This window comes from Pleurodeles waltl, chromosome 12 (assembly GCF_031143425.1).
Source record: "Pleurodeles waltl isolate 20211129_DDA chromosome 12, aPleWal1.hap1.20221129, whole genome shotgun sequence".
NCBI lineage: Eukaryota > Metazoa > Chordata > Amphibia > Caudata > Salamandridae > Pleurodeles > Pleurodeles waltl.
Window position 1 is genome coordinate 35,525,131 of NC_090451.1, and position 26,374 is coordinate 35,551,504.

The following is a 26,374-nucleotide window of genomic DNA, read 5'->3' on the forward strand; positions in this document are numbered from 1 at the left end:
TTTGGTTGTATATCTTGGGGAGGCAGTATGGGGGGTCTTTGTCATTTCTCTCCCGTTGTGTTAAGATTATTTGTAGAGCACATATTCACCCCAGAGAGGTCTCCTGGAGATATTGACATAAAGGTGAACTCAATGGTACACAATTTATCGACCTCGGAAAGACAAAAGACTGAGCAGAGCGGTGTGAACTTAGTGTGCCTTTTCTGAGGGAATAAATTATCAAAAAAGGCACAAAACTGTTTTCTCATGAAATCAATAGTTTACAGACACCCGAAAATCTATTGATCATACATGTACACAAGCAGGGCCCGCCCATATGAATCAGGTATCGAAACTGGCTGTCCAAGGAGGATTTGAAGCCATATAATTTGACAAACTCCTTGTCAGAAGCATGTGGCACGGTGCCCTAAACCTCTCATTGGATGTCGTATTGTAAACGGATGTACATGTCACTGGTATGACTCCCACCCCCTTCAGTCCCATCCAGTCATCTAGACAGAGGGGGTCATTACGACCCTGGCGGCCGGCGGTATGTTGGCGGTAACACCGCCAACAGGCTGGCGGTGTTCCGCCAGCAATTATGACCGTGGCGGAAAAGCCACGGCCATACCGCTGGCCCCTCCACTTTGCCGCCAGGATTCCGCCTGGCGGTCATAATCCCCAGGGTAGCGGTGCATGCACCGCTGCCCTGGGGATTATGAGTCCCCGACCGCCGGCCTGTCCATGGCGGTACACACCACCATGGAAAGGCTGGCGGTAAGGGGACTTGGGGTGGCCCTGGGGGCCCCTGCACTGCCCATGCACTTGGCATGGGCAGTGCAGGGGCCCCCAGGCATAGCCCTGTTGCGCATTTCTCTGCCCGAATTTCAGGCAATGAAATGCGCGACGGGTGCTACTGCACCCGCTACACATCAGCATTGCCGCCGGCTCTATTACGAGCCGGATGCAATGTTGATGTGACATTTCCGCTGGGCCAGTGGACGGTAACACTGTTACCGTCCGCTGGCCCAGCGGAAATGTCATAATAGGGAGACAGAAATACCGCCGGCAATGGCGGTATTCTGTCTCCCGCGGCCTCAGCGGTCTTTTGAAAAGACCGCCGAGGTCGTAATGACCCCCAGAGTGCTTAACTAAAGCTGTCCCAGACTTCATCAGCGCAGAGGGCCACATTCTCTCGCACAGAGCCGGTCCTTGCTTGAATAACACATAGGCACAAATACATTTGGTGCCTTCACTGCTGCTAGTGAATAATGAGGGGCACTGCTTTTTGCATAACCTTAATGCAACAGCTTGTGGTCCCCTCTGATGATGGGCGCCCTGGGCCTGGACCCAGATTGCCCATGCCGAAATCCGACCCTGCTTGTAATTCTACAAGTATGTTGTCTGTCATCAATTTGTGCATTCATTTTCTAAATGGCTTGAATTTATTTTCAAAGCAGTCCAAATCAGCGCATGGTTGCCTGGACCACTACCTGCACCCTCTGAGGCTGCCCAAGATGTACCTAAAGGGGGGCTTCCCTTTCACACTCGCCTCTTTGCGATTAAGACTGAGCTGCAATAGGTATTTAATGAGTCTGAATTTTTTGCCAGCTTGAAAAGTACATAGCAATTCACTGTTTCACCTTCGCAAAGCCTGTAAAGTTGCGAATGGTAGACCTTGCTTCTGCAAGCTCAAGTCCGGATCTCAGTAGCCACTGGTGATGAAAAAGCTCTTTTTAATAAATGAACTTACATATAGTCAAGATTAGATTTGGAGCCTAGCATCACAGTAGAACAGAGAGAGAGCAGATTGGATTAGCCTTGACTTATAGGTCTGTAGCAGGCATTTACTGAAAGACCTCCCTCCCCCACGCCTACGCCTGTTCAACCTTATTAGTTATCCTACCTCTACCAGCCAGTGACTCTCTGTTTAGGGTCCTAGGCATAGTTCCAAGCAGTCAGGAGTTTTCCCTTTCCTAGATACCAAAAATGGCCCCTCTAAAACTTACCAAATATTATGGATGTGTTTTATTTAAATTATTACAGGCCAATTAATCCTACAGTTTTTGACCAGACAATATTGCAGGCCTAACTTGGTCCTATCAGAAATTATTAGAATCGCCTCTGCTGACTCCACATTAAATGAACAGTTCTGAGGCCACAAAGTGCTGGAAGAGATCACTGAGAAACAATTTAGCAGGGCAAACCTGCCAAAAATTAACCCATGACAATGCCTGCCAAATTCTGATGCATTTAGAATTTTATGCAGAACCCACCAATTCTACGTGTGATTCATCATTTTCAGGGCAGTGCAGAGTAGGAGATATTTCCATTGCTTGGTATGTGCCTCACAGCCACCCAGGGCACTCGTAATCGGGGCCAATGACTGGGAGAACTTCCTACGCCTGACATGCAACAGCTTGAGCTCTCAGTGCAGCAACTGTGTAAGTGAAAAACAGTGTTTTTTTATTTGTGCTATTGTAAAAGCAACTACAAATTGGGTCATTTGTTGAAGATGGGGAATGGCCATCTATACAGTTCTGGCCAACTGATCTCCCACTCATACACCCCAGCGATCGATGGCTGAGTTATAGATGAAAACAGGTGTTACCTGCTTCTGTGAAATCCACCTCTCCCAAGTTCTCAATTCCCACCATTACTGACCAAGTGATACTGTGTTTCTTCTGAACATCACCTCCCATCCTTTTTGTGTCCCATACTTTAGGGAGAGTCGCGGTGGGAGAGAACGTACCCATGTCGTTGAGCCAGTACGCGATCTTCCTGTACACCTCGTCACAGGCGGCCACAAACACCGCCAGGATAATCTTGGGGAGGAAGCGTACGATGCGAGGGAGCTCCTTGATGCTGAGGGCAAATTCCTGTCCAAATACAAGGGGGAGGGGGACACACCAGAAAAATCAGGATGAATCAGAGAACCTGCTTTTTAACCTTCCAAACCAGAAACAGGTAATTTGTGTCCGCGAGGAACTGTTCCAGACACTTGCCATGGAGGGTTTTGGGTGAAGAGTTTAGATATGTTTGACACACAGTGACAGGGATGGGGTGAAAGGGTGCCCTAAATTGGTTCTAGTGGTTGTAGCTGTGTGACCCCTTAGCTTCTCCTGGCCCAGCCCTCAAACCTACATGGAAAGTCTCTTGCGCACATGAAATGATGCCCTGGCCAATTTCTCCAACTTCACGAGGTCACTGAATCTCTTGATACCTCTCTCTGTCTCTTTCTTGCCTACCTGGGTGATGAAACTCACTCCCTCTATATCTGATCTTATAGGAACAAGGGACCTCTCTTGCTTACGTCACAGGGGGTGGTGTAGCCCTCTTCTCCTACTTAATAGGGTCATAGAGTCTTTGCTGATGTCACAGACACAGAGAGATGGTCACATTAACATCAAAGAGGGCTTTCCAGCTGTATCTAGGGCATGGGACACCTTGGTAACCTCACCAGGCCATCCTGCCCAGGATGCTCTTCACTGCAGGGGGCAGCCATCCTTTTGTTCCCACTGCACAGGGTGTGGGGTCCTTTCTTTGGCCAACAATACATCTGACCAATATATATAGACCTGGATTTGAAAGTCTAGTTGTCAAGCAACACTTAACACTCAAAGCATGTTTGCAACTGTGTGTAATGTTTATAGTTAAGGGATTAAAGGCAGAATGAGTTCATGTGAAGGAGGCAATCTTAGGTTGAAAATTAGAAAGTTGGAGTGTTTGCAGGATATTCGTGGCACTGAAAAGAGCTTGTAGTAGGACTTTCAGACACCTACTGGCCACTTCTACCTAACCAGGTCTGGCCCTAGATTTACTGTCCAAATCTCAGGTGCAAACATTACAAACTGCTCATCACTGATAGTTAATTTTCCACACTGCACCCTTCGTGGTACAGAAAATGATGAGTAGTGTTTCATTCAAAATACCTCTTTGGGCTCAGTTTGTTATTCTTTCTAGTACAAATATCAAGGCATAAATAGTAGCAAAGCATGTACCTATTAGACGCAATCAGTGTTACTTTGAGGTAACTAAGGCAACTTTTCCACAAAGAAACAATTTTCAATTATGATTCAATCTCTCACCCACAGGAAAGAGGTAATTTAATGAGCCAAAGCGGGAGGCTGGGGGGGGGGTGCTGACATGAAGATCTTCTGAACCTGACACCTCAGAAGGGAGGAGATCTATTTAAAGACCTCCAGCCCCCAAAAGATACCTGTGTTCACCTACCTGAAGTTCAAAACAGGCCAGCATGACCAGGAAGACGAAGGAGAGGCAGAAGAGACAGACGGGCAGGCTGACCAAGTACTGGAAAAGGACGCGCTTCCAGGCCGGGTAGTAGAACTCCTCTGAGCTGGTGACGGGGCTGGTCCTCTTCACGCCCTGGAATGGGACATAACACAGTGAGCACCCTCTACTCTCTCAGGCTCTGTCACCCACAAAATGGAATCAATCTGCAAAGCCAAGTGAATGTGCATCAGAGAACCCAGGCCTCCATTAAATGACCACCCGTTCCTACATTTTTTAGAAAGTCACAATCACAACAATTAGGTTTTTCTAGTAAAGTGTCTTAGGTAGGAGAATTCTATGAGCAAGAAACAGGGATCGGAATTCCACACCCCAACAGCTTCATGCAATGCTGTGGATTCTAATAGGCCACTGGCTAGGATCTTAAAACAGCTTTGAGATGTCACCCCTGTGCTTTGCCCCACTCATTCCTCACCCCGCATTGATCTCACTGAAACATACTTTTCGAAAAGGCCATCGGCATCTAGAATTGTGTATTCAGAAGCTTAAAAGATGGATTCTCGCCTGCTCTGCGCCATCAGTCCAGGATACTCTCACAGTTATTCCAGGTTTAGTAGTGGGGTTTTAGCAGAGTTCGCTGAGCAAAAGCCTTACATAACTGAACTCAGTTGACCTAGAAGGGACGAATGAGGGATTTTACTGCTTGTCAGGAGGGACGGAATACCAGGCAATTGAACATAAGAGGGTAGCAGGTAACTCGGTGTTTCAAGCTCAGCTCTCTGACTGGACAGTTATAGAGCTGAATCCATGGAGTTATAGCTTCAGTTAGTTTAATGCTGTATGTAACAAACACATTTTAAACTGGGATCCTGTTACAAATAAGGGTGGAGCTCACAGAATTTGAGCTAAAAACATCTGCGGAGTTACATGAAAACTAAGCAAGATTCTGTGGACCTCTGCCAATGGGCAGAAATAGGCACATCATGCTGTTCGCACTGATTTAGCGCAGGGAGCACATTTTGTGCTGAAAATATCTGCACAAACGGCACCACACGGTGTGCCAAAGGGCGCTGCTGCTTTAGTAGATTTTCTACTAAAGCGGTAACTTTCTGACTGCGAATGGTTGCGACTGCTCGTGTTAGAAAAATCTCACAGGTCCTCCTAGCGACCATTCTGGAGCTGTGCACAAGAAAAATTCCGCCAAGTAGCGACTGGTGGAATTTGGCCGGAACTCCACATTACTCTTGTTTTGCAAAGCCACCAAAATTCTGCTAATTCCGCCCACCCCTAGTTACCACCAGGGACACTTAGCTCATGTAGCCAGATTTACAAATTTGAAATTGGCACATAACCTTTCGACATATCCACATGCCCAAAGTGCAACAACACGTCAAGACTGCCCAGAGCTCAATATGATCATTGTAATACAGTTCAAAACCCTTTTCCAAAATACTTAGAGTATTAAATGCTTCTTCTAGCAAAAGGAGAGAACATTTACTGGAAGGATTCTGGATGCACTTAAAAATAAAAAGGGTGTGCGCACTCAACAACGTGTTCTAAGATTCAAATTTTCACCCAGGACATCTGCGAAAAGCAGCCTTGAGATTATTTTGCATAAATTTTAACAAATGAAGGGAATATTGAAAGCAAAACATGCAACAAAACACCACTGACTCGAAACTGTGGACGGGGCTCCTCAATGGATTCTGCGGGTGTGTCCAGAGTTCCCCACTTGTAGGCCAGCTCTGCCCCTCGGCGTTTCCACCCCTCCAGAAATAGAGTGGCCCACACCACGTTGAACAGGGCGAAAACCACACAGCTGATGTCACGACTGGTCTGGAAAGTAAAATCGTAACACTGAGTTCAGTCAACAGACAAAGCAAGGTATCACCACTGGCATAAAAAAAGCAGTAGGATGCTCTCTCCGAAAAATCATATTGGAACACCTGGAACAACTGCGTTGTTTGTCAGAAGTGCACAGTTGGACTGCACAAGTTTAGAGGTGATTCTTTTACACTATTCCAGGTGATGCTGTTAATCTGGTACCCTGAAGATCTCCCATGGCCAAGAGAAGTTATTATTCAGTGTCACATGGCATTAATTTTCCTTTCTCGGGACAACACCCTATTTACGATGAGGACTCCACTTGTTGAGGAACAGTAACTTACACCTGCCTCTTTCCTTCACAGCAATTCTCTGGCACTTCCAATGCTCCAGTGACCCACCTCTGGCGCCTAGTTTGCATCCCTCACAACCTGCATCGATCCCTCACTGTGGCACCATGTTACAAGTCTCTTTTTGCTATATCCTGCTCCAATGACCCACCTGTGGTGCCATGTTTACAAGTCTTTTTTTCCTATATCCCCCTCCAATGATCCACCTCTGGTGGCAAGTTTACAAGTCTTTTTTTCCTACATCCTGCTCCAATGACCCTCGTGTGGGGCTATGTTTTCATTTCTCTCTTCCCGATCCTCCTCAGTTGACCCATCTGTGGTACCCGGTTTCACGTCTCTTCTTGAAGCCTGTGATTGTGACCCACACTCAGAGTCCCGTTCAAATGCCTTTATTCTGGCATCTCACATCCTGATCTCAAGCCTCCACGCTCTCACCTGATCGGACTCCGTGAAGAACCAGAGCATGGATCCGAACACAGCTGGATAAACCATGGCTGACGTGTAGAATCCAAGCCAGGCAAAGTACATGGCGATCTTCACCCCAAAGTAATCACAGATGTCATCTGGGGGAGACAAAGAGAGACAGATGCAGATTTAAGCACCGGTCAAGGACTACAGTGATCACACCAGACGTTCCCACGACAACAAATTTAAAAAATCTATTGTTCCAAGACAATGGCATGCAATGTCTCATTCTTTAAAAGATGTCTCTTGATAAATTAGTTAGCAGTGACTCAACAGATTGCGTTTCAACTCAACGATTGACTTTGCAGCACTCTTTATCCATTGCAATTAAACGGATTCATTTATAAGCCATAATTATACAAACTGATGTGACAAGTAATGTTTTTCTCCATTAGGGATCATTTAACCTCAAAGTTCAACGTGGGACAGGAACATAAATGTGAGGGGGGTAAGTAACCCATGATGGAGAAAGAAAAGCATTGTAGTCCCTTTGTAAATATTTTAATTCATTTATTTTTGTAATTATGTTTCAGTTCTTGCCATTACCTACATTTCCCAGAAATAGGGCGCTTATCATATTTATCCTGCTGATCTTTAAATATCTTCTTTTTGTTTTACACCCTTTGCGTACTGCTCAATCAATAAAAAAATCCTTATAATATATTTGAGATCCTGTTCAATTTCTTGAGCTTTGTGTTTGTATTCCATTAAAAAAAATTCTTATTATTTTAGCCTTTTTCCATAGTGTAAAGTGTTTATAATCTAACATACTAAGTGATTTTGTGGTGATTTCCAGTGATTTGCTGGCTATTGCCGTCTTCTTACAGAAGTGAACAAGAAATAATATTGAAACTAAATTTTCAACTTCCATCTTTTACAGATCTACCTTTTTTTGCTTTTGCATCAAGAGGTTTACATTGTTTGATTGTGTGAGACACTGATTGCAATGATTGATTGTATATGTGCCCCCAACGTATATGTTTACCCTGGATACGGATACCTACTTTTTCTAAACTTAGACAATTTGATTTATGGTGGGCACTGTATATTGTAATAGTGGCATTTACCCGTATTCTTATTATTTCTGTTATTATTGGATTTGAGACATTAGATGAATTTACTCGACACACACGTGCAAGTACGTAAGTGAAGCTCGATCCAGTTTATGACACAGATGATGGGAATTCCTTCTTTGAAGACTGGAGCTCCCCCGCTTGGACACGAAATGGTTTATCCCGGTGAGGGGATTCTGTGCACATGCATGAATGCTGCACAGTCCACTATTGATGCATGAGGTTAGACCTGGTATATGCATTTACTGCAGTTGGAGTATGTGTAAGAGGGATGAATGCCTTTGAGCTCTTCTAGTTTCTAGCTCTTGAGTCTGGAAGTTCCACCCTAGCCTGCCTCCGGCCTTCATACCTAGGGGCTGTCGCTCGCAGATGGCTTGCACCCAGGACTTCATGAGCCGATTCAAGATCCTCTGCTCGTGGATGGGGAACACTTGCTGGATCACGCCCCGGGCAGCCAACTCTGGAACTAGATGAGCCAGAGAGAGAGCGCTTGTTAGAAAGAGAGAGAAGGGATAGTGCATCTGAGAGGGATAGCAGGCGATGAGAGTGAAAAAAAGAGCATGAGAGAGAGAAAAGATAATACTTGTGAGGGAAACCGTGAGAGGAAGCGCAAGAGACGGACAGCAAGAGGAGACTGGGCGGGAGAGCGAGAGACACAAAGTGAGACAGCTGGAGGGTAAAAGAGACAATAACATAAAAGACAGTGAGAGATAGTACAGGAAGAAGAAAGGAGAGCTGGAGAGAGCAGGAAGAATGAGACAAGAGACTTGAAGACAGCAGGAAGATGAGAAGGAGGGAATTAAGAAACAGCAACTAAATGAAAGAAGATAATAAATATCACTTTGATGGTCGACGCGTCCTTCAGAACTGTCTCTTAAAGGTAGGGATGCAGTTAAACGCAATGAGGAGTACATACACAAGAGGGAAACTTATCTGCAGGACATCTTCCCAACGAAGCATGTCATTGTACAGCAGGCAACACTCAAACCCTCTTAGAAGCCCCCTAGCGCTTTAGTGGTGAGCGAGCCGGTTAGTGCTGCGCAGCCCAGCTGAAGGTTACCAGGGTGACCTCCTGCAAGTGACTCACTGATTGGCTGCCCTTCCAGGAAGTAGATGTTGTGTAAAGACTCTCCCTGCTTCGCCCGTAGGTTCTCCAGCCAGTAACGGATGATCTCCTGGCGTTCCTGCAAAGGCAACAGTGGTTTCTGTTAGAAAGGTCTGATGGTTGCCCTGAGACGCAAACAGTTATTTATGGCTCTGACCAGGTAACTATATGGACCCTTATCCCACACTATGGTGGATTCAGAGCCCAGGCACTGCCTCAGATGTGGAGAGGAGAGGGGGACCTCACATGGGGACGAGAGGTGTCGGAATCACCCTGTCTGATGGGGGAAGTGCGATTCGCGTAAGATGCCTTGATTGCCCGGATCCCTTGTCATCGCATCCAAGAACTATGCAGCTCCTAATACATCCACAGGCCATGAAGAAAGAAATGCTTGTTTGGAAATAAGAGAATCTGAAAATATCTTCAAAATTAATCTACTCGTTTTCTGTCCCGAGTTTCAATGGGAAAATATTGTAATAAGCAAGAATGAGTATGAAAAGTCACTCAGATGACATGACCGCTTGCCCAAACACTCCATGTTTTATTATTGCATTGTATTCTAATTCTTTCAGTAAAGGCCAATTAAAGTGAATATTAAGTTCTTCATTTTTACATTCCGCTAGGGTATTTAAATATGGCTTTCCTGTAAGCTTCCAACTTTGAGGCACAGTACTATGACCACCCAAAGACTGCAGGCACCATACTGTGACCACCCAAAAAAATGCCTTAGACAGGGACACACTCAGGAACCTGGTGTTGGACGCGGAGTAGAGAACAGCCGTAGCCTGATATCCAAAGGAGTACGGAACAGGTAGTTCCAGGTTGGATCACAGAGCTAGAACCCCAGGAGCAAGCGAGCAAGGGCTGCAGAACATCACTGTTAAAGTATTGGTGCACTGTGGGTGCGCTTGGGCTCACAATCGTGGGCTCTCTTACCTGAGATGTGAAGAAATGAAACTCGTTTTCAATGTTCTCGTAGATATAGTCCTCCTCGCACGAGAAGCTCCGGGTTCCACCTCCAAATTCCACCTTTACTGGCTTCCGAAGCCCGATCTCCTCCGCCCCCCGCAGCAAGCTGTGAGACGAGCAGAACAGAGTTAATCCAGGGTGTGTTCACTTCTATATCAAGATACCCATTCTAGTGATTCTACTGTATAGATTAACACCTGCCTATATTCAGGTAAATTGTTACAATTTAAAATGTGTTTATTTATTAATTGATGAGGGGCAAAAACAACTTCTAGATACTTTCTAAATATGTGAATGTTTTCAGCTAAGATAACAAAACTCTCTTTCAAAATACACTTGGATCACAAGAACAAATTTGTAGGTCTTGGATTCAGGGGTTTCTAAGGTGTCCTTTTACTTTGACGTCCCATCTACATTCTATTCATGGTGGGTCAGCGTTTGTCAAAAACAGGTGCGAAAGGTGAGCGTCACAGTAACGAGGGAACTCTCTCAAGTCTGGAGAGATAGGGTCTCATTGTGTGGCAGACGGTCTTCAAATGCACTTTGAAGTTGGGGGGCCTGTGTGCAAACCTACCAGGGTCTACTGTTCCAGGTAGAGGTAGCGTGTGGCTCAGGATGAGATGTTGAGGTACACAGGACCCCCAGACATAGTGAAATACTGTAATTCACAGGTGACCCCACAGAGGGAGATGTAGTTATCCTCTGTCACCAGTAGGAGGCAGATCTTGCAATGGAGTTGAAATATAACAAATTCTGCCGGCATTTATGAAGACTCATGGACTGCGTCTGTAATCGCAAAATAGGCTTCTTTGATTTGAATAATCTAGAGTTTAGTGCCATTGGGGTCAATCAAATGAACAAGAGCCTTTTTTTAATTTAGTGTCTCAATGAGATGGTTGTTTCGGCCAATATTCTTCTGAATCCCTGATCTGTTTCAGGACGTGTTTCTAACCCAGAGATCTTGAACACAGCAGCCTTCTGGCTGAGTTCTCTCTCTTGGGTCCACAATCTGTTGCAGGTCTTTTTAACCAATGTACTACAATCATTCATTGTATGATCACCCAGACGTTTAGTATGCAAAGAAAGAACAATCATTTTGCAGATAAAGTTTACCGAATAACTGATATCATATTGTAAAGTTTCTTAAAACAATTGAATTGATTTAAATACATTTTCAAAAAGCTTTTCAGTGCAAATTCTTGTTTTTGGTAACGATAGAGAGCGAATATCTTCTCTGACTTCTGATGCTGAGTGGATCCACGCTTTTGTTTAAACAAATTAGTGAATCCTTTTTAGGAGTGATTGGAAGCCAATCTTTCCTGACTTAGAGACCCTGGGTGATCTGTGTTTGGAGTAAAGTGCCCCAGAGTGGATATCTCGCTCTATAAGTTATCTGTTGCAGAATACTCGGGTGTGCTGTGCAGGTGTCTGAGGTTAGGACTACGAACGGACGTGCGGATGGAAGGACATACTTCTCGTAGGTGGCGGTTACGAAGAAAGCGTAGACCTTGGTGTGCTTGTGGTGCCGGATCTGCATGATGAGCTCGGGAATCCCCAGGCGGACGTGGTTCAGCAGCCAGAGGAGCGTGTGATCGTCAATGGTGTCTGAAAAAGCAAAGAATTAAACTTCAACGAAAGGCGCTAGAGGTCGCACGCCTATCTCTACGTACCCAGTAGAACATCATATGCCATGATCCAGGACTGGGCCATACTAATCGAAACGCCTATCAACAACTCTCAAAGTCCTGCTCCACGTGAAGTAGTACTGCATGCAAAGTACTAGTCCATGCATGGAGCTTCCCTGAGCAAGGTGCTCCCCTCTCCACGAACTAGAACTCTCTGCAAAGTACTCTTCTATGCGAAGAACTCCCATGCAAAGTACTCCTCCTTGCAAACCAGTGCACGTGCTCCTTGCAAACTACTCCCACAATCAAAATACTTCCCCGTGCAAAGTACTTCCCCCTGCAAAGTACTCCACAGTTAAAAGTACTTCTGACAATAATATAATTGGAATTCTTGATTTTGACTGGGTTTAGTTAAGGACACTTTCCGGGGTGCACATGCCACGGAATGTGGCCTCAAAGTGCACGAGGGCAGTGCAAGTAGTGAAGTAACAAGACTTGTAACCTGGTTTTATTCATTTTTTAATTCATACAGAAGCTTTGGGGCCCTTCCCGCAGCAGGAAATGCCCCACCTGCTACAAAGGGTCATACATAGCAACTAGTCAACCAGCAGCAACTGGCAGGCTCCCTCATGCCCTGCTGTGAGCCTCCCTCCACCCTCCTGGGGCAATGAGTCCAAATCTGCCCACATGCCTACTCCCTCCCTGGCAGCTGTGGAACGGCCGGTCTTGATTCTTCCTTCCAAGACCCAACATTTCCTGTCTCTTTATCTCATGAGTACCGAGGCTGCCTGGTCTTAATCCCTCATCCTGGACCTTCCTGCAGGGTTCGATTCAGTCTCCACCACACTCTCCTCAACAGACTCCACAACATAGGCATTCAACACAACGCCCTTAAGTGAGTCGCCTCTTTGCTCTCAGGCTTCACGCAGATCATCCGCCTACTACACCCATGAACATCACCTGCGGCGTACCCCAAGGATCCTCCCTCAGCACAACCCTGTTCAACATATACGTGACCCCCCCTCGCAGACATCATCAGATCCTACGGACTCAATATAGTCTCCTACACCAACGACACTGAGCGCCCAGATACCCTCAGGGGTGATAGTTCTGCGCTTTACAAATGCTATGATTGAGCTGTTTATACACACTTTGAAGAGATAGACTTTAAACTTGCAGAACATAACCAGCCCTGAGTAAGTCCTGGGCACAAGCAGCACATAGAGTGAAACGTGTTGGCAGAATATTATATCTTTCCACTCAAAGATCCGCAAATGTAGAACATACGCAAATGTTTTTCTTCTCCAACGAACCAACGGGAAGCAGGGCCTCACCCGTTTGAGGCGTATGACAGATGGCCAACATTTGTTATGTGGGGTTCTCTAAGTCTAGAACCTGCAGTCTTCCAAAATATTTCTAGCATATAGACATATATCTATATAAAGTTTATTTATTTGTAACGCCCACACTTACTATAGCGCATACTTGAGTATGCTTCTGAAGCTTGGTTCACAGAGCATGAACTCGAGGAGCAACGTGTTTTTGGAGACCCCCCCCCCCCCCCCGGCTCACCTGAGAACGTCATCAGCACGTCACAGCTCTCGGTGGGCACCGTAGACCCCCCCCCCCCCCCCCTGCTCACCTGAGAACGTCATCAGCACGTCGCAGCTCTCGGTGGGCACCGTCTTCATCCAGGACTTGTGGGACATGATGTACCGTCCGGCCTGCAGCAGTCTCTTCCCGAAGAGCTTATCTGGAAGGGGGAGCAGAGGGGAGAGTCAAAGGGAGAGTCAAGGGGGGGGGGGCCGTGACAGGGGGCCAGGGCAGAAGGGAAGAGGGTGCAGGCGGAGAGAAGGAGGAGAGGTAAGGCAGAGAAGGGCATGGGAATGGAAGGAGGGTCTGGGAGAGGAGGGCCGGGGTGGAGTCAGTAGACAAGATGGGAGCCAGAGGGGGGCATCAGGTGAAGGGGGGGGAGGGCGGAATGTAAGGAGAGTAAAGACGGGGGCGTTGCAGAACAGAGAAGGGAGGGGGGGAGGGGCCCAGAAGGGCAGTCAGGTAAAGGTGGACGAGAGAAAGGAGAGATGGTTAGGGGATAGAAAGAGGGGCGTGGGGTGTGAATGGGAGAGGGCAGACAGAGCGCGAGGGGAAAGGGCAGAAAAGAGCCAGAGTAGTGGGGAGACGGAGAACAAGGCGGTGTCCAGCGACGGAGAGGAGGGTGTGGGAGGGGGGGGGGGGGGGGGGGCGAGGGGGCGTCACACGATCCCGCAGGTTCAGCCTGAGCTGTAAATAGCAAGGAGACACCGATACCGGAGCAGACAGCCCCCCCCCAACCTTCACTCCACCCCACCCCACCCTCGAGTAGGCATAAGAACCCCCCCTCCCCACGGAAATATATCAGTGAGAGCGCTTGTCTCATGTCCAGGACACCCTGAAGAGTTTCGATTCTAGGCGCTTGGGTGATTTTGGGGCGAGCAAACAGTGGTGGTGCCAGCTGCTGGCACTGTCACCAGCTCATTACAGTGTCACGGGTGCCACCTCATTAGACTGCCAGTGGTGCCAGCTGCTGACATGGTCACTAATGTCTGCTTATTAGACTGCCACTGCTGCCAGCTCATCAGACTATCACCGGTGCCACCTACTGACACCTTCCTCATTATACATCACTGGTGCCAGCTCATTAGACTGCCAGGGATGTCAGTGATGCCAGCTACTGTCATTGGTGCCAGCTCATTACACATCACTGGTGCCAGCTCATTACACATCACTGGTGCCAGCTGCTGACACCACCACTGGTGCCAGCTCATTATACATTACTGGTGCCATCTGCTGACACAGTCACTGGTGCCAGCTGCTGACACAGTCACTGGTGCCAGCTCATCACACATCACTGGTGCCAGCTCATTAGACTGCCAGTGATGCCAGCTACTGTCACTGGTGCCAGCTCATCACACATCACTGGTGTCAGCTGCTGACACTTTCACCGATGCCAGCTCATTACACATCACTGGTGCCAGCTGCTGGCACCTTCACTGGTGCCAGCTGCTGACACTGTCCAGTATTACAAGGTGCTCACAATCCCACTGCTGTCCTCCTCGCCTTCCGCTGTCCAGAATCAGACAGCTCATCACGCTGCCCACCGGTGCCAGCCTTTGACAATGCCAGCCAGTGACCCAGGTGCTTAGCAGTCTTGTACAGCACCGCAGACGAGTGTCCTCAGGGCGCTGGGTACACGCAGACCTTCGCAAGCATAAGTAGTCTGTCACGACGCTATGAAGAGAGCTGGATATGGTATAGTCGAGGGCCCACTACAGCTACCCGGTGAGCGAAGTACAGTAAGTACAACCCCTGCGCGTGGAGTAACCTCACCATCGTGTGTCGATGGTAAGTGGGAGCTAGAATAAGCCAGAGGTGTGTGCTTAGAAGCCTGCGTGGACTCTACACTCTTCAGAGCCTGCAAGCATCAGGGCTTCAAGGCAAGGAACTTTGAACGTTACTCCAGCACGTGAGTATTTATTTATAAAAGAGCTACAGTGAGTAACGCCTACTCACAGAGTGAGTAAAATGCACGTGGGCACCATGAAGGAAATCCAGGGGGGACACAGATAAAACACAGGAGATTTGCAAGACAACATCAGTTACACATATGAGTTATGGGAACCGCATCTCCACACAGTTACTTACACAGTAAGTAGATCTGGAGGAATACAGGACTTCTGCATTTTAATGTATATTTTTATTATCATTGTTATCTGTAAGGGTACATACAGCTCATACCGGTCATAACAAGACATGTCAATATTAGAGTGTGGGCCAGTATGGTCCTATCGCCGGATATAGCAGTTTGTCCGTATAGTACTGACATGAAGACCAGCAGCTATCACTGATACAGGCTTCAGCATCGTGCAACTAAACAAATAAAAGAGATACGACAACCATGACCAACAATCTTACCAACCTCACTTTTTCCCCCGCACCCACCTCCCTTCCCTCAATTTTCAGAAAAATAAACGCAGTAGCAATCCAGCTGAGGATTATAGCAGTTCTTTGAGAAACACATCAAGGATCACAGTAAGGGTTCAAGTTGTACATGAAGAGTAAGTATTGCATTCAGTTTCGTCAGATAATCATTCCACTGTTCCATAAGATTACACCTCCCATCCCTCGCTCTGGTGTCAGCCTGTGCCGAAAGCTCCACGAATGCCCATTGCAATCAAGGGGCCTGCACCGCCTTCCAAGACATGGCAATACATCATTGTGCCGAGACAAGTGCTAGATCTTGGAACCCCCTGAGTTTGTTTTCTTTTTTCGTCACAGCCCCAGAGTGATGAAGATATCACATAGGGTCACGTGGCAAAATAGAGGGAGACAGGCTGATACAGAAGATTGAAGCCTCAATTATAGGGCGAGACCATACCATGTAAAGAAAGTCTGCGTCTGCTGACAACTGGAGCACAATGATGTGGTTCTGTAACCGTTCTGGTAGATCCCAGACACCTATGCTACATGGTCTCTTGTATGTCTATTGATAGCTTCACCTCCCACCAATCCTTGAGAGTCGAAACCCTGATGCTGCAGCGTCATCTCCTTATGCTCGACAGATACGCGAGATAGGCTTCGTTGGCCCGTCAGCGTTGACATCAGCTCCAAGGGTCTAGCTTTCTTCACAGGTTCCCTATCCAGATTCCATAGTGTCCCTGCCACCGCACGGAGCGCAGAGTATAGAAGAAGCTGGTCTGGGTCCAGTGCGCCTCCTTCCATCGAGTTCTCAAATGTATAGAGCCTGCCATCCTCTACTGTGTCACCCCAGGTCTTGAATAGTGCTGCAGTTCAGGATTCAACCAGATAAACCTCTTGCAGGCACCTTCGCTGTGGGGGAGCCCAGATGGAGATAGTGGGTGCGTATGGTATCATTGCCTTACCATGAAGTATATTTTTCTGCCAACTCCATGTTGCTACCCTTAATAAAGTGCTATGAATTGTATGGTGACGAGGGTCCAAGGACAACTCCTATAGTGAAATAACCGGGAAATCGAACCCAACAGCTGTCTTTCGGGATTTAGAGGGTCTTGGAGCCATCTGAGAGACCACTGAAGGTGAGTTGCAACATAATAATACTCTAATTTAGGAGCAACCAATCCCTCATTTTCCATACTAGCATATAGAGTGTCCACTTTGACCCTGTGACTCTTGGAAGCCCAAGCCAGTGATGGTAGCATGCATTGTAATTCTGTAAAGAATGACTGCTTTAATATCACTGGCATTGCAGTGAAAAAAAATACAGGAGTCTTGGAAGAATTAACAGTTTAGCGATGGACACTTGTCCCACAGGAGATAGGGGGCGGTGTGTCCAAAAAGGAAGTGACTGGAAAATTGCAGTCAGGACATTTCCCAAAATCCCCTCTATCAAATCCTGTTCAGAGTGGTATATGTGGATTCCCAAAAATGTAAAGGTGTCATATTTCCACTGTAATGGGATGTTCCAATGTGGATGGAGCATGGGGTCTGGTGCCACAGATAAGGGCAGAAGAGAAGACTTCCCCCAATTAATATGAAGCCCAGCTATGTAGCCAAAAGTGTCTAACTATGACATGACTTATATGACAATAAAATCGCAGGATTCGCTCGTAGGTAGATCAGTGCGTCATCAGCATACATCAAAACTATATTGGGATGGTCTTCCATGGGGTAGCCCCAATCACCTATTTTCTCCCGCAACATGCAGGCCAGTTGCTCCCTGGCCAGGCCAAACAGTAAAGGTGACAAAGGGCAGCCCTGCCTTGTGCCCTGAGATCCCCCTGCCGGTACACACTCTGGCAACCGGGCACTTGTAAAGGACTCAAACCCATTTACAAAACTCAGGCCCGAGGCCCAGTTTTACTAACACTGCCTGCAGGTACTTCCAGCCCAGGGTGTTGAACGCCTTTTCAATATCAAACAAGGCCACCCACCACTGTTGAGTGGTGTGACGTGCCAACTCCATTACTCTGAATAATTGGCAAATGTTCAAAAAAGTGTTCCTGCCCGAAATTAATAACTGAATCGATCACAGGGGCTAGCCTGTTCGCCAATATCTTACTCAGTACCTTGTAATGCAGGTTGAGCAATGGAAGGAGACAGTAGGAATCTGCCTCATCTGGGCCCCTGCCGCGTTTAGGTAGAACTATAATCAGGGCTTCCTGCATGCTGTCTGGTAACCTGCCCCGGGTCTTGGCTTTGCTCTACGTTAACCGAGGTGGGCTTGGTACATGGCATACAACTCAGACTATCAGCCCGGTGTTTTGCCCTTAGCTAACTACTTGATTGTCAATTTGACCTCCTTGAGTTCAGGGGGGCATCCAGTTGCTGTCGCAGCAGGGGGGATAGTAAGAGGAGCTTGGTATGCTGCAATAACCTCCTAAACCACTTCAGCGGGCTCTTGGTATTAATGGCTACTTGAGCGTTCACTCCGGTTCCTGTAGGCACGCAACTTGCACCACTGACAGTGTGAGGGCGATCCGAGTGCAGTAACCAGGCCAGTAGGCTACTGGCCTTGCCCCCCATGCCATGTTGCTGTTTAGTGTATTCTGTATAGTCAAAGGTGGCCAACCACCAGGAGGCTTCCCTGTGTTGGGATTGAATATCTTCTAAATAACGGAGCCATGCTGGTTCCCTTACCCAATCCCGTTCAGCGGACCTCAGTAGATTCTCTGCGTCAAGAAGCTCTCTTTGAAGTGCACGCCTTATGTCATATTGTGCAGACATACAGGTTCCTCGCACCACCACCTTAAATGCATTCCATTTAATCCCTTCATTTGTGACAGTACCTGCATTTTCTGAAAAGTATCCGTACATTTTTTCACCGGCATGAGTTTGGTAGGCAGCGTCTGTCAGGACATGTGGTTGGAGCCACCATGTGGAGATCACCGGATGAGGCCTACCCGTTGGAAGGTCAGTAACAGCGGGCAGTGGTCCGACAGTGTCCTGGCCAAATACTCCGCTCTCTTACAGTTGGACAGTAGCGGCCCACTGCCGTATGTAAGGGCTATTCTTGTATGGAGTGCATGAGTGGGAGAGTAATGCAAGTATTCTTATTCTAGCAGGTATAGGGTGCGCCAAACCTTAGTGACCTGCATGTTTAGAGCACGATGGTGTAACTCAGTTGTGGCTCGCTTTCCTAATGGGGAGGAGAGTGGGGGCAGCGCGCTGGGGTGGGGGTTGGCGCGCAGGATCGGGTCTTAAAAAACAAACAAAACAAAAAAAAGTACCTGCTTCTTGCACGCCGCTCCTCTCCTCCCTCAGGCACAGTCTCCCAGCCTAACCTGCGGTCAATCCTGGCGCAGCTCAGAGCAGCATCAGGATTGGCTGGGAGCGCCCTGGCTGGGCACTCTCAGGTAGACTGGGAGCCTGTGAGGCTCCCTCCAGCCCAGCGCATGTGTGTTTGGCCAGCCCGAGATGGCCGGCCAAACACACATGCGCTCTGAGGGGACCGCACAGTGCACTCCCATCGGTGCTAGTCACCCTGTGGCCCCGCCCCTTCCACCACGAAGGGATAGTAAAAATAGATTATTATCCCTTCTTGGTGAAAGGTTTGCAGCTTCTCCTGCTGGCGGGGCGGGGGGCGATGCTCCCCCGCACATATGCAGGAGCCGCCCCTGGTGTTACTGTCAGGTGTTAATGTGAGATAGTGCTGTTACCATCGGGGGGCAAGGCCCTATCCAGTGCCAGATCTGGGACACAGTTAAAGTTCCCACACCAAAAAGGGTAGAGCAGGGAATGTACAAGAGATGGTGGGAGAGAGCTAAAGAATAGGGGATTGGCTCATATTCTGTGCATGAAACACCACAAAGGTAAGTACGGGTTCCCCATCTAGCGTGCCCTCAGCTATAACGTCAGCCCTCTGGGTCCACTAATTTGTGTTCAAGAACAAAGAGCACCCCCGGGGAAACCCACAGCAATACCCCGCTAGCATAAGCTGAATAAATGGTACCTATAACTGTGCCTCGCTTGCTTAACCTAGTGAGTTCACCCGCTGTTAAAGGAGTCTCCTGGAGACATGCAAACTGGACATAGCATCTCCTTAAGTATGAGTAGATTCTGTGCCGATTACATAGTTGCCCGTACCCCTCACATTCCATATCTTTATAGTATATTCCCTGGATGCCATGTAAATTGTATCTGGAGTACAACTCTGGCTGCTTGGAGCACTATGGGGTTGAGGTGCGGCAGCCGGTGAACAAAGCAAACTGTCCAACAAGTAAAAGAACAAAACATTATCAACAACCCCCAGCAAACCCCACACCTAGGCTGCACCCTCAATCAGTTACAGCCACTTAATGCCATTAACGATTTATAAACTGCTACAAAGTCTATCCGGTACCAGGGGTGTTACAAGCAGACACTAGTAAATCCCACAGTTCAGCTCTCCCGCCGCTATTATCAAGGCAATAAGCTATCCTCATAGTAAAATATAGTATGCAAGCTTCCACACCTTCCTCCCCCCACCGACTCCCAGGGAGCCAAGCAGACATGACAAGAGGAGAAGAACAAAAGAAAAGAGCACCCTCTATGATCCTCAAGCTGACTGAAACAAGTCTACAGTTATGGGGGTGATCTGCGGGCCATCCCTCAGTTCCTCTTGTTGTGTAACCATTGGTGTGTCATCTCGCTGAGTCTGAACATCATTATCAGAGCTGTTGCCCTCCTGGCTAGATAGAGAGGACTGTTCCACTGATGCCAGTACATCCGCTCTACCCAGAGCTGCTTGGGCTTTCGTAGGTTTATCACAGATGCCTCTAGTGTTCCTGGTCGGTCGCTGGCGATGTCGCAGAGTCTCCCTTCCTCCGTCATCTACTGCTGGGGGCAATCATTGATGGTTCTTTCTTGTTTCCATTCAGGACCACGTATACTTAGGTGTTGTGAAGAACAACGTCTCGTCACCAGCAATAATTCGCAATTTACCTGGAAATAGAAGAGCATGTTAAATATCCAGGGAGCGAAAGTGCTGTTTCACATCCCGAAATGCATCCCGTTGTCTGCGGACATCCATAGTGTAATCTGGGAAGATTGTGATGGTGCTATTGTTAATCAGCCAAGGGCCTTTGGCATGTGCCAGTTGAAATATATTGTCTCTGTGAAATGGAAAAGTCTTGCCACAATTGGCCTTGGCGGCGCTTCTGGTGGGCGACCAGGTGCTCTACGCACCCTTTCTACTGAGAAAAGCTTTCAGGTCTTTCCACCCAGTACTTCCTCCATTAGCAAGCTCTCCATGAACAAGTCCATACTTGGGCCTTTCACACCCTCAGGTATGCCCACCACCCTGATATTATTTCTCTGTGGATGGCTTTCGGAGTCATCAGCCCTTGCTCTCAGAAGCGCCACCTCTTTGCGCGAAACCTTGATCTGTTGCTGCTGCTCTAGAATAGAGGGGTGCATTGTGGCCAATCTCTTTTCCATTTTTTGTGATCCTCCCTTAAGAACCCAACATCAATAATCAGGGACTCCAGTTTGGGTTCTATGGTAGACTTAAGGCTAGTGACAGCCGCCATGAGTCCTGAAAATGTCTTTGAGTGCTCCTGGAAGATGAACTCCATCGCAGTCTGTGACTGATCCAAAAGGGTGCGTTTATGAGCACCATCTCCACCTTTCCCAGTCTTTACTTTACACATTGCAAGCAGGAATGAGGAAAAAAGGGTTGTCGAGTTACCAAGTGAACAGCAAGTTCATATTACAAATACTATAAGCACGACAGAGGCGCAGTACTTAGTTTTTAAATAAAAACGCGCTGGTGCCCAAAGCTCTCTTCTGAAACATTTGGATGCTGCATTTAAATGTGTGAGCACTGAATACTAAGGCAGCGTAATCTTGAAGGCATCTCAGGCCTCTTTAATCCATTTACAGCCATTCCCTGCCCCTTCAGCTCACTATTGCAGCGTTCTGCTTTCTCCCTTTGTGACTCTTTTCTGTCTTTCTTTCCTCCGTATTTCCCATATGTGTCTTTTGCTTGCAGTAAATGTCTGATGCAGAAAAATAAATGCCGGCCCTCAAAAATAAGTGCTAGTGCTCCTCACTGGAAACCACTGGCTCAAATTAAGCACTGCGGAGGTCCAAAATTTGAGGAACGAGTTAGCTGTGTGGGGCCCCTCCCACTTATCACTGCACTCAGTTGCTTGAGGAGTACCACCTGGGGGGTCAGGTTCTGCTTATGTCCAGTGGGCTGTAGAGCCGACAAGTCTTATGGTCACCGAGGCAGCAATGGAATGGTCTCTCAGAGAGTGGGCTGTGCATGAGTGCTTCAAGGAGGTAGCAGGCAGTACTCAAAGAACGAGGTGCAGTCCCGTAGGTGTAGGGGACAAACCTCCCAGCATACGAAATCCTTGCACGATTGTGGACAAATAATATCAAGCATGGCCTTCCCCACGCTACTGAGTTGGTCTTTCGGCCTCCCTCGCAGCTGTGCCACACCGTTGTTGTGCCCAAGTACTGCCAGCGGCTGTCTTGCCGAGCCTGCAGGTCAACAGCGCAGTCCCCACTTCAAGGCCTCCTCCGGTAGGATCAAGTGCGTCCTTGCTCACCTGTTGAAGCTGCCGAGCACGGCCAGCGCCAAATGTCCATGTGTGTCAAGGGCTCCATGGCCTATCAGGATGCTGCAATAAGCTCCCTCCTACGACGTAGCCCGCCAATGTTCCAGGGAGTCCACCCCGCACACCACGGGCCAAGCTCTCGACGCTCCGCCACTGGTACGGGCCTCAGTTGCTCCTCCAGTGTCCGGGGACGATGTACGCGAACAGGTGGCGCCTACAGCATTGGAATGCTCACCCCAAAGTTCCCTGAAGACGGTCACGCTCCCCCTCACTGTCCCTGTGACCTGGGAGGGAGATGGAAACGGATGAATGAATGAGGTGGGTTGGAGCTCACGTTCAAGCGTCTGTTCCGACCGCCATCTTGGACATGCCCCATACATGACTTCTCCATAATAGACTTAGGACACCAAATAGTAGATCGGGAGGTCAACTGAGGTACACCTAGGAGATCCAGAGGATGGGACAGCTTTCAGGTCAGAGATCCAGAGGATGGTGTAACTCATGCAGAAGTCCCGAGGTATGACATAATCTGCATGTAACAGTTCAGAAAGATGAGAACTTACACGGAGGAGGTCTGGACGATGGTATAACTTTCAAATAGTAGGTTTAGAGAACAGCACAACTCACACACATTGAATCAGGGGGGCGCCATGTCTTAAATATGTGGCCCAGAAGAAGACACTCCTCACATAATGAAGATATCAATGGAGACATCTCTTGGAGATCGGATGTACCAATGGTGACGTTTTGCAAATAGGTGGTACAACGCATGGTAGTTCTTGCACATCAGAGACTCAGAGTATGGCATCTCTGAGAATGAGGTACTGCAAAGGACAACATATCTCTGATGTGACTGGCAGGAAGGAATATTTTTTACTTGGAAAGAATGTAAACAAATTAAAAATATGGTAACAAAAGTGACAAAAAGGTAAAGTATTTTAAAAAATAATGTGCTTTTAGATGGGATACGTGAGTAGGTGGGGAAACCTCTAATTAAAACCAACCACATAGATATGTAAATATAGACTGTAAATGCAAAGCTGTTCCGAACAGGGGGACCACAAAATACTTTTTGCCCAGGCCCCCCGAAAACCTTACGCTGTCCCTGTGTTGGTGAAGTTCTGTATTCAGAGCGGTCTAACCCCATAGAATGCTTGGGCACCCCTTTGTGCTGGACAGGACCCCCTCAATCTAAGGGCCTGTGTCATGACCTCTAACACATGCTCTTGTAGGGAACGTGTGGTGCATCGCAGCCCTGTCCAGGGGGGGTTGTTAACCAAATGCCAAGCACGGGGGCCTGAGCTGCTTTGATTAGATAGGCATGGGGGGATTGCCTGATCGTAAAAACACGCCTCGAACGCAATCACCGCGATCCTGACACTTTATGTAACAAGCGTTGTTGTACCTACTAAAAGGCATTGGATTTATCGATTTTGAAAGGTCAGAAAGGCTGATGGCGACCCCGCTGCTTGCACATAGGCCTCTGCGACAGATGCAAAACCCACTGCGCTACCTTATGGCCAGGGCCCCCCATTCTCCGGAACAACAGACAAGACAGAGTGGAAGACAACGTGCCTTTCGTTGGAAGATCTGGTTGCAAGAGTGCTTATATTTCCTCCAACTGTGGTACTCCACCAGGCGCTATACCCGTGTTGCAGAACGCCCCCACCCTCCTTTGAATGTCACCTTACCCCGGGGTCCCTGCTGTCGGCCTGGCCCTCCCGGGCTGTAGCTGCAGATACCCACAATCTGCCTTCGAGAAGGCGCTACCGGAAACACAGAGCAAGACCGTCCCCATCCACGTCTCTATGGCAACGTCAGGCTAGAGAGCATCTCCCATATGTAGACCTGAACCACTCATGTCACGAGGATGCCCCCGTTTTCATTTCTATGAATATTACCGAGAAGATCTGAAGGGAGGGTGGCGGGGCGCTAGGCCTTAAGATGGAAACTAACATTTATGTAGATTTTACATTTCTCTGGCTGGTGCCAGCCTATATTATAACTTCCATATTGAAGGGGAGCCCCAGGGCTCCCGGGGGCCTTAGAGCACAGCTTCCCAAACTTTTTAAACTCACACCCCAACTTTCAGAATGGCAAACTTTCACGACCCACCGAACCTTAATGGTCATGAGGCGGGCGATGACTTCATGTAACTATTGCATCGTGGTAGCGCCCTGGGAATTACAGGCGCCATCTTTTACATTCAAATGAACACTGAATCCTATTAAAATCTGTTTCTAGCACACTTCAGAATTACAAAAAAAAGAGTACTTCATGTTTGTTTCCCTAACTGCTGAACGCATACAGGTGTTTATATTGTGTAGTGTGTTGCAAAAACACAACATTTTACAGCCTTTTCTTTCACACTCCCTGTACCCCTGCAAAATTGTCACATAAACTCCTCGCTGTGCAGTCACGGGAAGAATAGTAAACACCAATCCCCGTGTTAAAAGGATAAGCAACAACTTGTCAGAAGGCATAGCCCGACCTTTGACCTCTGTCACTGAAGCACCAGCAGATGTGGCAAGATGAACACAGAATTCAAAGACATGTTTATTTATTACTCGTACTTTCCCAACCCATCGAAATTCGACTCGTGATCGAGAAGAAAGGCTGGTACAGAGTTTTATGTAGAGCCTCATGCCACTTAAGGGAGTGTTATGGCACTGAAATCACACCTTGTGTTACAACAGGATGGAAGCTTGGAGTAGGGCCCTGAAAAACTGCATTAGCAGAATGGGACTGCACCCTCAAAGAAAAGTATTGTGAAAATGAGACTGAAGATGAGGTTTGTGTTTTAAGTGGTGTACTTAGAAGGCATAAACAGAAAAACATTACATAGTAGATACATTTGACGAAAGGGCGGTCTTTCATTGCATAGTTAAAAACCCCAAGTGTCTTTATTTTGTGGGTACAGGAAGATAGAAATGCAAAAACATGTCATGAATTAAAAGTTAACACATGGACATGCAAGTGTCACTACTGAACAACATTCAGCACTTATGACAGGTTAAGGAACTGAAATAGCACGCACTTCCTAAACAAAAGAAAACTATGTCAGCAAAGTAAATATGTCGAAAAGCACCGGGTGCATGGCCATGGAGCTCCCTGGCACGTGGTCCTGTGCCCCTGCCTCGTCATAGAACATGGGTCTGTCCCTTCGTTTGTAATCCCCGCTACCCCCAGCGGCACATTGTCCAGCACTAGACAATACCCCCACTTGTGCACTCCAGTGGTGCCCAGTAACAGCGGCACAGTCGGTCATTGTTGGTGCCCAGTGCGTCACCCACTCGCCCCAAGGCACAGTGAAGGCTCATTAGCTCGTAGGAGGGGTGTCTGTACCAGAGCCAGGTCTATCCTCCGGCCAGGACAGGCTGGGCCTGTCATACTGAGAGATGCACATGGTAGAGGCCGGCCTGTCCTTGTACCAGAGTGCAGCTCTGGCGCGGCATGTCCTAAAAGAGACCAGCCAGGCCTGTCCTTGTACCAGAGTCCAGCTCTGGCGAGGCATGTCCTAAAAGAGAACAGAACCAGCCAGGCCTGTCCTTGTACCAGACTGCAGCTCTGGCGCGGCATGTCCTAAAAGAGACCAGCACCAGCCAGGCCTGTCCTTGTACCAGAGTCCAGCTCTGGCGAGGCATGTCCTAAAAGAGACCAGCACCTGTCCTTGTACCAGAGTCCAGCTCTGGCGAGGCATGTCCTAAGAGAGACCAGGACCAGCCAGTTACTGAGATAGAGATACATACAGAGCAGAAGCAGGCCTGTCCTTACACAGAGACCAGCGCCAGCCAGGCCTGTCCTTACACAGAGACCAACACCAGCCAGGCCTGTCCTTATACAGAGACCAGCACCAGCCAGGCCTGTCCTTATACAGAGACCAGCAGCAGCCAGACATGTCCTTTTACAGAGACCAGCAGCAGCCAGGCCTGTCCTTACACAGAGACCAGCCAGGCCTGTCCTTACACAGAGACCAGCCAGGCCTGTCCTTATACACAGAGACCAGCACCAGCCAGGCCTGTCCCTACACAGAGACCATCCCCCGCCAGGCCTGTCCTTATACACAGGGGTATAACGCAAGTTCCAGCGCAGGGATTGGGGGGCATCTCTTAAAGGGGCCCCAATTTTTCAGGGGCTCCCATTCAGCCCGCAGCCAATGAATATTTTTGGGATA

At 48.0% G+C, this 26,374-nt stretch overlaps 1 protein-coding gene across 2 annotated transcripts in view; it reads right to left on the reverse strand.

The window, feature by feature from the left end:
- ANO8 (anoctamin 8) overlaps positions 1-26,374 on the reverse strand; it is a 112,691-nt gene that overhangs the window by 39,357 nt on the left and 46,960 nt on the right. Inside the window, exons 2-10 of one of the 2 annotated variants that reach the window (XM_069216805.1) lie at positions 13,284-13,394; positions 11,489-11,621; positions 9,984-10,122; positions 9,030-9,126; positions 8,292-8,408; positions 6,840-6,967; positions 5,905-6,066; positions 4,213-4,365; positions 2,732-2,858 (exon numbers count right to left, since the gene is read on the reverse strand). In XM_069216805.1, the coding sequence (XP_069072906.1) occupies positions 2,732-2,858; positions 4,213-4,365; positions 5,905-6,066; positions 6,840-6,967; positions 8,292-8,408; positions 9,030-9,126; positions 9,984-10,122; positions 11,489-11,621; positions 13,284-13,394 (1,167 nt within the window). Of the gene's footprint in view, positions 1-2,731; positions 2,859-4,212; positions 4,366-5,904; positions 6,067-6,839; positions 6,968-8,291; positions 8,409-9,029; positions 9,127-9,983; positions 10,123-11,488; positions 11,622-13,213; positions 13,241-13,283; positions 13,395-26,374 lie in introns of those variants that run through there. The other variant, XM_069216806.1, reaches the window with a different exon arrangement.